Below are 12995 nucleotides of genomic sequence, written 5' to 3'. Positions count from 1 at the left end.
TGACTGTATTCATTTCACTGGGATTTGTTGTTCTTTTAGAATGTCAAATCAGGAACTCAGGAAGCATACCTTTTTTCCTTTTAAATTAATTTTGATTACATTTTGAATTACAAGATTTCACCTAATGGTTGTTTTTTCAGGGACATATTATGTGCATAAAGATGGCATATTTTTATTCTTATATTTATTTCTTGAAGATGTTTCTTTTGCTGATCACATTGATGAGGATCATTCACAAATACCAATGGTATTTAATGAGCTGGCCATCTTATATGGCATTTTTTACAAAGACATCTGTTAATTCTCTGTACTGTATCTGTTACTTCAGGAGTTTGGAAGCTACACATACATGCAAGGAAATGTATTACAAATACTCACTAATCATACAAACAGCACATCAGAATTTAATATATTTCTTCATTACCTACAGTATGGCCAATCTATTGGCACTTTAAACAATTTTAATCTATTAGGTAAGCCCGGAAAGAGCATAGTGCACTAAAGCTTACAAGTACCTGGTGGACTTCCATGGCCTGCTCCAGCTGTGGCAATTGCAAATGCAGAGGCCGGAGACACAGAACAGCGGGTTGTTTCCACAGATTGCCCTATTGAAAAAGTAAGCAAAACAGAAACAGAAAAAGGGCTTTCAAATGAAAAACACATGCAACAAATACACTATTTTCTACTGTGCTATTGAGATTACATTGACAATTTGGTTGAATTTGATGAGCAGATATTTCCTGTTTTGACTAGAAATGTTATTAAATATATGAACACCCAAAAATTCTATGCAAACTCTGTTAATTTTGACAACACCTCGAGGGAACCAGCAACATACTGGAGAAAAGGGCAGTTTAGTAAGACAAACCAAATTAACCTTTAGACATATCTCAAAATGAATTTCAGATATTTTAAAATGCAGTTCAAATTTTAATATATCTGCAATTTATTTCCAAATATCTCAAAATATTTTAATTTACAGTTTAAGATATTTAGAGTACATTTTAAGATCTCAAATTGACTTGGTGTGCATCTTAGGATATTTGAAATTCATTTTGAAATTTCTTAAAATCACTTCCTGTAAAATATTCCATACTTTCAATGGAACTGCCTATTTTAAGATATCTTAAAATGTAGTTGAGATATCTTGAAATGAGCAGGAAGTAATTTGAAGATAGTTTGAAATGCAGTTCAGATATCTGAAAACATGCAAGAAAATATTTTTAGATATTTTAAACATATTTGAGATATGTAAAATTTCATTGAACATGTCAGAAAATTATATCCAGATATGTCAAAATATGTCTTAAATAGTATCTGAGATATCTTGAAGTAAAGCTCAATGCTACCGTACTTGAGGAGATCATATAGGGAAGTGTATTTTTTAACATATTTTTAAACACAATATCTGTACTCTTCAAAAAGTATATTTATTTAGTAACAACCCTATTTTATTATATTTTGAAGGTTGGTCAATACAAACTTCAGTGATTGGCTAAGTTCACAATTTGGAGTTCACAATGGCCAATTAAAATAAAACTACATGCAAAAATCTTTTGGGGTCCATAGGTCATGATATAAAGGGCGCAAAGTATTTTATTAAATGATGTAATGTCTGTGCAGTTTTTTCATTTTCTCCGGCTCAGTAAGTGGATGCATCTCAGCATATCACGGTGTAATGATTCAGTGTATTGGCCAAGAACTGAGTATACACTGTAGAAGTTACTGCCTTTATCTACTCTGCTGTGACTTTATGTTTCTTTTGCATGTGGAGATACCTGTGTACTAAAAGGTACAGAGGGAAGTTCTGGGTGTAATGGAAAAAAAGACTGTACTATATACCCTTGGTCACATTTAAAAGAGCAGTTCAGTCTCAAGGTTATAAAACAAATTATTTTCATGACGCGATTTAAAGTGTATCCTAAAAACTGTGCAGTTACCTGCATACAAGAACTGTAACTCACATTTACAAAAAAACATGGAAGTAAGTTAATTTTTAAACTAGCAGGATGTTTAAAACACAGCATAAATAACAGAAATCACACTTAACTATACTGAAAAATACTACAGCAAATTTCTGATAATCACTTATTGTTGCAAATTAAACTCTGCTAAAAGGGATAAACTATGATAACAGGCATCATCATTTGAACAAAGATGTTCCACTTTATTGTGTGATATATGTGAGGTGCATTTGGTCTATACTGTACATCATTTCCTAAATGTGCAAAGTGCACATTGGTTTGAAATATTTACCAGTAAACATCTGTATAAGAATATGGGTGCTTACATATTTTTTGGTTTCACCATTTGAACAGTCTTATGTTCAAATGGTGAAATGATTATTTGAAGTCTTGACACTGAGAACTGGTAATTATGGATGCAATTCTGCCTCCCTTTTGTGGTGCATGTGTGTCCTAAGAACTGGCCACACAACGGGCTTAGCAAAAACAAAATCCCTTCCACATATTAACAACACACATGCTGTATTCACCTAACCATATATTTCAAATGAGCAACAACTGACAAAATAGAAATAGTTCTGCTTATGTTCCCATAACTCCTGCACTATCTGCCTCCTGACTCCTTTTCTTAAACTTAAATCTCATTCTGGGCAAAGGGAGTTTGAGACAGTTGATGCATTCGGGATATACTAAAATAGACATACTTTTAGATATCTGAATTTCATTTTAAGATATCTTAAATCAACAAACACAGCGGTTAGCCAAAAGCTGTGGGGGTTTTGTTGTTTGTTTTTTTTTCTTGAATTTGTGTTTATAAAGAACAACCAAGAGTCACAAGTGCAGATCATACGAAAGTTAAATTCAAGTTGGATGCCCAATATGACATGATTTTGTTCTGTTATTTTATCTTGGAGAAATATAAGTTACACCATTTATTAACAGACATTTGTATATATATTGAATATTTTTATGAAATTAACTATTTCATCACCTCATAGATTCTAGACTCCACTTAGATTCCAGGTTATCATATGTCAGACACCTTCCATGTTAATAGAACTTAAATCTCAGAGTCTAAAGATGTGCTGTGAAGTTCATTGTTGCCACTACACTGTAACAATAAATTTGTGTTGGTGTGTGTGGCTGTATTTCTGTTATCTTATGATGGAAGTTCGTCCCATCCATGGGTTTTACCTTTCTTATTCTGGTTGTTATTAAGGAAAACCCCTCCCCAGTTGCACCAGATTTAACAGTCAGAAAATGCAAATTTAGCTTACATTTGCTGTTTGTAATTGCTATCAAGCTGATCATTTCCCTTACCTCCTGACTGCCGATATCGTAGATGTCGTGGCGTGGAAGGAGACCTACAAGGAGAAATATCTCCTGGCTCACTTGTCTGAGGGCTCTCTGGAATAAACTTGTCCAGTGACACAGACTCCAGCACAGCTGTTTAAATTAATATTAACAACAAGAGCAGATCAGATTCTGAGAGGTATATGGGCTTCTTAATGATATAACTATTTTCTTTCTAAAGAGTACACTTAATTCAGGCTATATATGGAAGGAATACAACAGAGAATAAACTTAATAGCTAAAGTATTCACACCATATTGAAATAAAGTTCATGTTTTCATACAAAATATCATATAGCAATTCAACAATGCACTTCATGTTTTAAGGTCTCCATCTTTAATTATAAATAAAGATCCACCACATTTTTGGAAATATTTCAAGTATTTGCCATTACAGAACACATTGCCCTTCTTCTTGAAATATAAACTTAACTAAACCTTTCAAACTGTTTGTAATTATCTTTATGGGGATACAGGGTAGGGTTGACTATCTAAATGCTATATGTTAAAGGTCTGATGTTAGTATTTGTCACCATACAAACTGGTGACAAATACTGCTTATTTGCTGTCTCATGTTTTGTCATGTAAGTTTAGGATGGAGGCTGGAACAGTGGTTACTATTGCTGCTTCAGAGATTCAACATCTTGGGATTGAATCCTGCATCCAGTCATGTTTGCATCTGGGTGCACTCTTCTTGGGGCACTTTGGCCTTCTTCCACCTTCACACGGATGTGTGTTAGGTTTATTAATGACTCTTAATTCACTCCATTTCTGTTTGCTTGGATGGGCTCTATGATGGAGTGGTACCCAGTCCAGGGTTGCTTTCTACCATACACTTAATGTTGCTGTTAATGGTGATGCAACCACTCCTGCAACCCTGAAGTGGATTAAGCAGCTCTGAAAATATTATGTCAATTTAAAATATTATGCATTTTAGAAAATGGTGACTTCATCCTCAAATTAGTTTCCCTTGTTTTAAAAGGGAAAGATTTTAAGAAGGTGAGCTTCACATTTTATTTGTGGATATATGTGAGCTGTACTATAAAATTAAAGTTTTGTGAATATCAATACATAACAAAGTCCCATTATTTAAGGTGCCTTATATTAATGGGACTTAACTGCAAACACAATGATTTGAATTGGCTTCAATAACAGAGATCATATATTGTGAAAGTAAACCTGTATAGTGAAGGGGTTGCCAGCAACAGTCTGGCAGGGGTAAGTAAACTTGTATTGTTGCAGTTAGGAAGGAAAAAGAGTATTATAGCTATAGAGCAAGTATAGCTACTTTCTTCAACAGCTTTTTCACCACTTGCACTCCTTTCTCAGCTAGGCTATTCGACTGATCTAGGTACAGTGTATGTTAAAATTAAGTCATGACTGTTAACTGGTAGCCCATTATCTTTCAAGAAATCTGTGGAGATGTAAAGTTTTGTAATGGTCTCATTGGTTTGTTTGGTAGTTGCTTTTGACAACAATGCAAGATATGCAAAGTGTGATTAATTATTCATACTTGGTAAGATATTTTCTGCCAAACGAGACACGTCTGCTCATACTTTCTTGTGATTCTCTTAACACACACCTTCTTTGGACAATGGAATATTCAATCATTACTATAACTACTTCCATATTTTGGTCATGTATTGCTATTGCATTACATGTTCCCCACTTCTTAATTTTTTAATGCCTATGTGTCCCTCATGAATAAGACTTGTCAATTTTGATTTCATTGAGGAAGGGATAATTATCCCTTTACCTTTTAGCAAGACTCTATCAGTTACTGAGTTTGTCTTGGAAATGCTGTCATGGCTTTACCAGCGTCAACTCTCTAGGGAAATTAATTTTCTTAATGACATCTGTCAAATCACCACGTCTGTGTGTTTCCTTGGAAGTCTATATCCATTTTTCTTAGATACAGGAATCAGTACTCTGACAGTCTTTATGAATCTAAATTCCTTCTTTGCTATCTTGTTGTAGAAGCTCAGTCTGCTGAGAGTGTTACAGTAAGAAATTTAAACTGAAACGTCAGATCATATTTTTGGACATGTGGTATTAGGTACAAAATTCACGGTGTTCCATTCCCATGGTAAATGAGAAGACATTTAAAGATTTATAACACAACAGGTTTCTAACATATACCTGTATTCACATTCATGAAATTTATCATACCCTAACAATGTATCCATTACTTTCTCTCTATGTGTGAATTTCTATGGGTTTCTATATGTAGAAGTATGTTGTTAGAATGTTATAATGTTGTTAGAACAGCAAAATCTTTTGAGTCATTAGTTGTTTCTTTCACTGATTTTCTACTCAGTTCCAAAATATAATACTAATTCTTTAATTAGTCTGTGTGTAAGCACAACCCATTTTTTTTCATGCTTGTATTTATATTGCCACTTTCAGGTGTTCAACAGAATCCTTATGCTGTCTAACAGTCTGCAAGTGAACACTCTAAGCCTAATGCTCTTTGTAGTTGGCACAGGTATTTTGTACTTGTGCACTTAAATATTCTTGGTCAGACTGTAAGCTACCTGAAGATCTATTGTCATTGGACGTAAATAGTTGATTTTAATTGGTGTAAATCTATACTTATCATTTACTTTCAATCCTCCTTTCTTTCCATGAGCCATTACATTTTGCAGATTTTTAACATCTTCTATATTGGTTTTACTATAGAAGACTATGACTGTCATGAAGAAGACTTTTGCACGTTGTACTGTATTCCATCTGCACTTTTACAGTCCTATAAAATACCTCCAGTTTTTAACATATTCCAAAAGCTAAATAAAGGAAACAAAAACTTTCTCGGAAAGCATCTTTACTCAAACTGTTTAGAGAAAACTGAGCAGTGCATCCACCTTTAGAGGAGTGAAGGAGCCTGAATAAAACACTTGTGAGATCTGTTTTTGCCAGGGGTACACGAAATCCCCACAATCATACATCTAACCAAATTCTTTGGGTACACTGAATCCTCACATTCCTTTGTCTCACTCGTTATAAGGAAAATTAACCAATATTTATTTCTTATTATGACAGAATCAATCAGTCCATTCTGTAGGCTCTTCAAAGTTTTTACCTACATCTTTCTGTATTAAAAGTTGACATTCCATTTTAATCTTTTTTTAAAAACTAATAGCACTGTTCTGGCAGGTGGAATTGTTTCTTCGGTTGCATTTTATACTGAAATAAGAAATGGATAATTGCTTTAAAACACATTTAAAATTTTTAGGCTGTGTAGCAGTGTATCCATTGGATGTCACTAGTGTGCCTTCAACTCTTTAAATCATTTCTAGTATTTTGAAAGCTTTTAAACCTAAAATTAGATGTGGGTCTTGTTCTCCTATTTCAAGACATTTCACTTTAGTTTTTGAGATTTGCTTTCATATAACGACATCTTTTGTCAGTAAAATATTCAGCCAGGCACCCGTGACTGTCTTTACAGGTGTATGACCGTTACATAAAAAAAGGAACTCTGCACTAATGCATTCATTTTCGCTGTCTGTCATTGTCTAATTTCTAGGAAAACCTCAATTTTGTGAAGAGTCCTTTTTAATTAGTATTTTGGACAATCCTTGTTTTAAGCCAGGCACAATTTGGGTTCCTGGATATTCCCATATTTCTTACTTTTGGGAAATTTCTTTGAATTTTTTTTTCTGTCCTTTTTGCATTTTTTTGATTAGCATCTTCAACCACTGATACACCTTCAATATTAAAGGACTGGGTTCATTTTATTGTCTGCTTATTTATTTTATTATTTGTGAAAAAATATTTTTAAAAATATTGTATACATTCCTCGACAGCAGAAAATATAATGTAATGCCAATAAAATTGTTATTAGCAGTTTTAATCTCCGTGATAAGGACATATAACTTGATGTCAAGGTTTAATCTTCAGGATATTGATAATAATTTCACAGTATTAGCTCTACTAGATTATAGAGTTATAATATTATATTTAAGTGCATAAACCATAGAAAAACCTAGAAATTATATGTTGGACGTACTGCATTTGCTTTGTATTATGGTTTAGTTTTGCTTGATTATGGTTTGCCTTTATAATTCTTCTTCAGCTAAGGAATATTAATAGTGATGTAATAATTAAAAAAATTGCCCCTAGTTCTGATTGTTATAGATTCATTGTTGGAATGCATTTTCAACAAGGATATTTCTGCCATAGCCATCCTTTTTGTATCAAAAAAAAGTCTCACTTTCAGAAGCACACTTCCTGCTTAACAAAAAAGTAACTAATGATGAAATTTAGTTTAGAGAAATTCTGCTTTTATTTAGATTTAAATGTCAAAATGTCAGCATGACAAGGAGTGGCAACAACATCTATGTCATTCATCAGATTTTAGCATTGGTTTTCTTCTTGCATTCTAGCATTGGTTTGCTCCTGCATTCAAAATTACAGGAGCAAAATAGGAATCATACCCATAATGGGAACATGTCTCCCACACACATAAACGCCCAACCAATTTTTGATTTGCTAAATAGTCTAACATGTTCATGGACAGTGGAAGGAATCTGGGATGATCACAGGAGATCCATGCAATGAAAAAATTAAGCATCTCTTTGGACTGTGTTTAAAGAGGTATTATGTTGAAATAACACCCATTACCTTACCTTGCTGCTCACTATAAAAATAAGGGGAAACTTTACTCAAAATGAATGGTGCTAAAATTCACTGTCAAGGCACAAAATATACACACTCAGAGATTGATAAAATGGTGTGCAAAAACTCAATGTTAAAAATAATTGTGCCCCAGATATTTTTATAGATGACATCATATAGCATCATGCTCCCATATCCATCACATGACATAAAAATACTGCAAGCCATCTTGAATCCAAGAAACAAATAAGAATTCAATTCAAATACTCAATAAGAAAGAACACAAAAAATAAACAAGTAAACATACAGAAACAATGCTAAAAAGTCACCAACTATCTGATACATTTACAAACACCACTTTTATCAAACTTGGCTTTGAAACTGGGCATATATTACAAAAGAACATCTATCTAAGTTTCATGAACATGGCAAGCAAGCCATCTAGGCCTGTACCATTTTTGCTTTGTTGGATTTAACAGTTTATTTGGCTATCAATTAGATTTTTATTAAACAAACTCTCCACATTCATGGAAGCTAGAGAAGTTAGAGAAAATAACATTTTCCTTCAGACACAAAGACAAAATGCCAGACATCAATTACAGGTTTTCCCTAAAAAGGCAAAAACCTGAAAGAAAGTGAAACCTACCAGATATTTTTCTTTTCATTATTGAACAATGGTGTTAAGATTATGGTCAAAGACTTTGCAATTCGAATATAGCAATGAATAATCTTGTATATTTAAACTCAATTTGTTAATTACAGACAATTTTTAATCTGTACCTAATGAGTAAAACAATAAAAGAATTCTGTGTGCTCCTGGAAGCTTTTCACAGGGTTGAATATGGTTACATATTCACATCAGTACTTAAATTGGAATTTGGAAACAATACATGTTCAAGGATTAAGTTATTATATTCTAGGCCTGAATGTTAATTAATGTGAACTATATACACTCTCAATATCTTACTTTTGTATGGTCAGTCAGACATTTTACTTGCAGTCGCTTTTGAACTCCTTACCATCTATTTGGTGCAAACAACCAGAGATTTGGGGATCTGTAAAGGGAGGAGCTGAACAAAAAATATTGCTTTATACAAATGATGTAGTACTCTACACTGCTGATCCAGAACTTGCTTATTTGGTGATTTTTCTGTAGTAAAGGAGTTTTATTAAATCTCAGGGTTCAAGGTTAACTTGATAAGTTCAGCTTTGTACATTATTTGCTTAATTTTCTTTAACTCTCTTGGAGCAGTTTACACTCCTATAAATAACAAATATACATAGTGTTAATGACATGGTCAAAATTACTTTGATGGAACATTATAAAGGAGGTATTATTAATTGTTCAGGTTTTTATCTTATATATTACAAGGGTGAAATAACATTGATAATGGATTACCCCACCCAAAAATGATATTCGTTTTAAATCTTACTAAACCCATTGTGGTTTGTAGTGATGAATGAGAAAAAAATGTGCATCATGTTTCCTACAAATGGAGCTAACAAATTTAAAGCTTTAATGGAACACTGGACAACAGCAAACAGTATCAAATCATCCATGAAAAAAAATCTCATGTTATTCATGTTCCATATTCCAGGTCAAGTCATCCAGTTGTATACTGAAAACTGTTGGTAAATTGATTGCTCTGGCAAAATGAAGGCAGCCCACTATTTGGAACCCCTTTTACATGGGGCTTTTGAATCAAAAACACCACTTTTGGGGGAAGAGGCGAATTTTCCATTTAAAAGCATGACCCCGGTATGAAGGTGTCAGGTTTGCATAGTTCGGTAGCTGTATACCTTTATTCAATAAAATGCAGAGAAACACAAAACTCTGAGAAAGTTTCAATTTAAATTCTTTTTTAAAAAAAACTTTTTAGCTTTTTCTTCATTGCCTTTAACTTTTAAATTTCATTAAAAACTCTTTTTTTTTAACAAAGCTAAAATTCAAAATGATGTTCGTACTTAAGTACGAAGTTAAGTAAACTTCAATTAGCTCACTTTTTTCATTTCAAACAGGTTTCTTTGAGTTTTCACAAAATTACCATGTTAAAATGAACAAAATTCAGCATGTCAGTAAGTTCACATGTCAAGCTTTTTATTCTTTGAGTACATTTGTCAGTGACGAATTGCTCTGATGGTGTCAACAATGCAGGAATACAAAGAAAGTGTCTAACAGACTTGACCAATACAGGAAAACATCTCTTGCTTTCTTATATGAGCTGTGGTTATGAACGGGATAAATAATAAATGCATATGGCTAATCTGCTATGGCTATATCACTAAACTGTACTATCATTTAATTCAGTTAACAATGTAATCTACTCTGATCATATTTTTATTATATGAGGTGAGGTATATATAACAGAAGGTCACAAATCAAGCTATGTATGAAAAGGTTATAGAATGAGCTGTTTGTCTTTAGACTAAGGAACTCATTTATAGTAATAAGCAAAATAACTTTTCAAAATTCAACTTGTAGCAAAGCTCTGTATACAAAAAAAAATGCAAAATAAATTTTGTTTCACCTTTAGTGAAATTCATGCCAGTCACACAAGGTGAAAATTATTTAGTACTTGTCTGGATATGCTTTCATAGATTAATTCCACATGTACATCCCTGTTATTTAGTACTGAAATAAAGATCTCTCATGGAAAAAAATCAATGGAAGTCTGCATATCCTCATCTAGGACAAGTTCGTTGCTAGGTAACATAGGAAGACTCTCTGTTTATTGAGTTTCCCTATGGAAAACACATAATAATGCACATGATGGTGCATTTCACTGTGTATTTATGTGGAAAATGGGCAACATGTCACATTTTTTGTTTAAAAAAAGTACTGCACTCTGCTAGACTGATGTGAATGAGAGACAGGAATTGAATTGATTTTACTGTTGTTACAACTTACATGTATTTTTAACTCAAGTAAACACAGAAGTATGAACCAGGCTTTAGGAAGCAGACTTTACTAACTTCCATCCATTTTCCGAACACAGGGTCATGGGGGTCTGCTGGAGCCAATCCCAGCCAACACAGAGCATAAGGCAGGAACCAATCCTGGGCAGGGTGCCAACCCACCGCAGGACACATACAAACACCAAGCACACACTACAGCCAATTCAGAATTGCCAATCCACCTAACCGGCATGTCTTTGGACATGTGGGAGGAAACCGGAGTGCCCGTAGGAAACCCACGCAGACACGGGGAGAACATGCAAACTCCACGGAGGGAGGACCCGGGAAGCGAACCCAGGTCTCCTAACTGCGAGGCAGCAATGCTACCACTGCGCCACCGTGCCGCCCTTTCCTCTCTTCCACCCAAAAAAAATCTTAAAAACCCCAAAAAACTCTTAAGTAATTTTCCCATTTTGCAGATGTACAAGTGTCTGCAAAACTATATGAGAATTAAAGATTAGTGTCTTCCAGAAATATTGTGAGGTAACTAAAAGACTGGGAGATAAGAAACACAAGGCAAAATTGTAGTAGAAGACCAGCAAGGTCAAAACCAGAAGATCGTAAAGTTATCCGCGCAAACAAAGCACAGGGGCAAAGCAGGAGTCAAAGTCTAAGTCACAAACAGTTCAGAAATGAAATGAAACCTATGCCTACTTGTAATAAAGCTAACTAACACTAAAGATGTTTTATTGGTTGATTATACAACTGAATTTATACTTATTTATACTGTCACTTCTAGGTGACATAACAAATGTGAAGGTTCCAGCCATGTGAAAAGTCTCCCGTGTTTTGTACATAATATAATGGGAATGAAAATTAAAACATAATTACTGTATACTATGATACTTAGCTGTTTTAGACATCACTACCCACTCAATTTAATGACATGGTGAGCAACTGATTGTTTAGTAAACTTTTCTTTGAAGTAGGTAACATGTATTTCTAATTGGGTGATAAGGTTTATTTCTTTTATAATACAGTTCTCTGAAAAGATTGTCATCCATATGTTATACTGCAAATAACACATTAATGTGAACTGTAACTCTAAGCTAACAGACAAATAAGTGGGAGCTTATGATATTCCATTGTCATTAATACTTCTGATTTCTCAGAAAACCTATTCTGATGGCTTGTATTATTTGATAGGATACGGTGAGCTAAATTTGAGCTACAGGTAGTTCAGTTTGCTAGAACACTGCCCATTCCACTGAATGGCATGTATTTTCATTTGTACATTATAAATTAAATTACACCTCCACACCTTTTACTTAGTAAAGTTTCAGATTTGTATCTGGTAAAAGGATCTTTTTTCACAAAGGGGGATTGATAATCAGGCTTTTGGCTTTCTTTTCTTTCGTTACTCTAATTCTGTGGCTACATTGAAGATGATGCTGGGGAGGCAAAGTCTATTTAACATGCCATATTATTCTCTACACCAGGGTGTTTCTTTTAGATGCACAAGTATACAGTTTGTATTACCATGAAGCCAGCCTTATATATTCTGCATGTTACTATTTTATGTTTGATTTAAAAAACATCCCCACACTTCACTTCTTTGTGGATTAACTGCCATTGTTACTTTTGTCTTTAACCAGTTCTTTTGTTACAATGCTAGCAATGCTGAGTTCTATTCATGCTTTGTCATTGGAGGTTGGATGCCTATTTGAAAATGCAAATGAAAAATCTTCAACAGAAATGTTTGTTGACAAATTTTTATTACTGACATTGCTAACAATACTGAATAATTGTTTCAGAAGAGTCTTAACTGACTTACCATACCCGGGGGAAAAGGATATCCTATATCATATAAAAAAAAAAAAAATTCAAATTCTCATTTCATGGACCCTTTTTTCCAATATTAGTAAAGGATGGGACGTCATGTTTGATATCAATAGAATACAGCATTGTATTCTCAATGCTTTGTTGTAACTCTATCACTGTAATAACACAGAATAATGTCCCTGAATCCTCTTAATCAAAATCAGGGTTGCACAGGGCTGGAATATATCTTTGCAGCATTAGGCATAAAGTGACAAAGCAGCCCTAGACAGATACTAATCCATAACATGGCTCATATATGCACACATACACACAGGTCCAATTAACCTAA

General features: G+C 33.7%; 1 protein-coding gene across 3 annotated transcripts in view; it reads right to left on the bottom strand.

Moving 5' to 3' along the window:
• Positions 1-12995, bottom strand: part of rasgrf2b (Ras protein-specific guanine nucleotide-releasing factor 2b) — a 536042-nt gene that overhangs the window by 41131 nt on the left and 481916 nt on the right. For 2 of the 3 annotated variants that reach the window (XM_039759265.1, XM_039759266.1), the window contains 2 exons: positions 3285-3410; positions 516-605 (listed from right to left, as the gene is read on the bottom strand). In XM_039759265.1, the coding sequence (XP_039615199.1) occupies positions 516-605; positions 3285-3410 (216 nt within the window). The remainder of the gene's footprint in view (positions 1-515; positions 606-3284; positions 3411-12995) is intronic. The other variant, XM_039759267.1, reaches the window with a different exon arrangement.

The sequence above is a fragment of the Polypterus senegalus genome, chromosome 7 (assembly GCF_016835505.1).
Source record: "Polypterus senegalus isolate Bchr_013 chromosome 7, ASM1683550v1, whole genome shotgun sequence".
Classification (NCBI taxonomy): domain Eukaryota; kingdom Metazoa; phylum Chordata; class Cladistia; order Polypteriformes; family Polypteridae; genus Polypterus; species Polypterus senegalus.
Note: the sequence above shows the minus strand (reverse complement) of the source record. Positions and strands in the feature narration are given on the sequence as shown.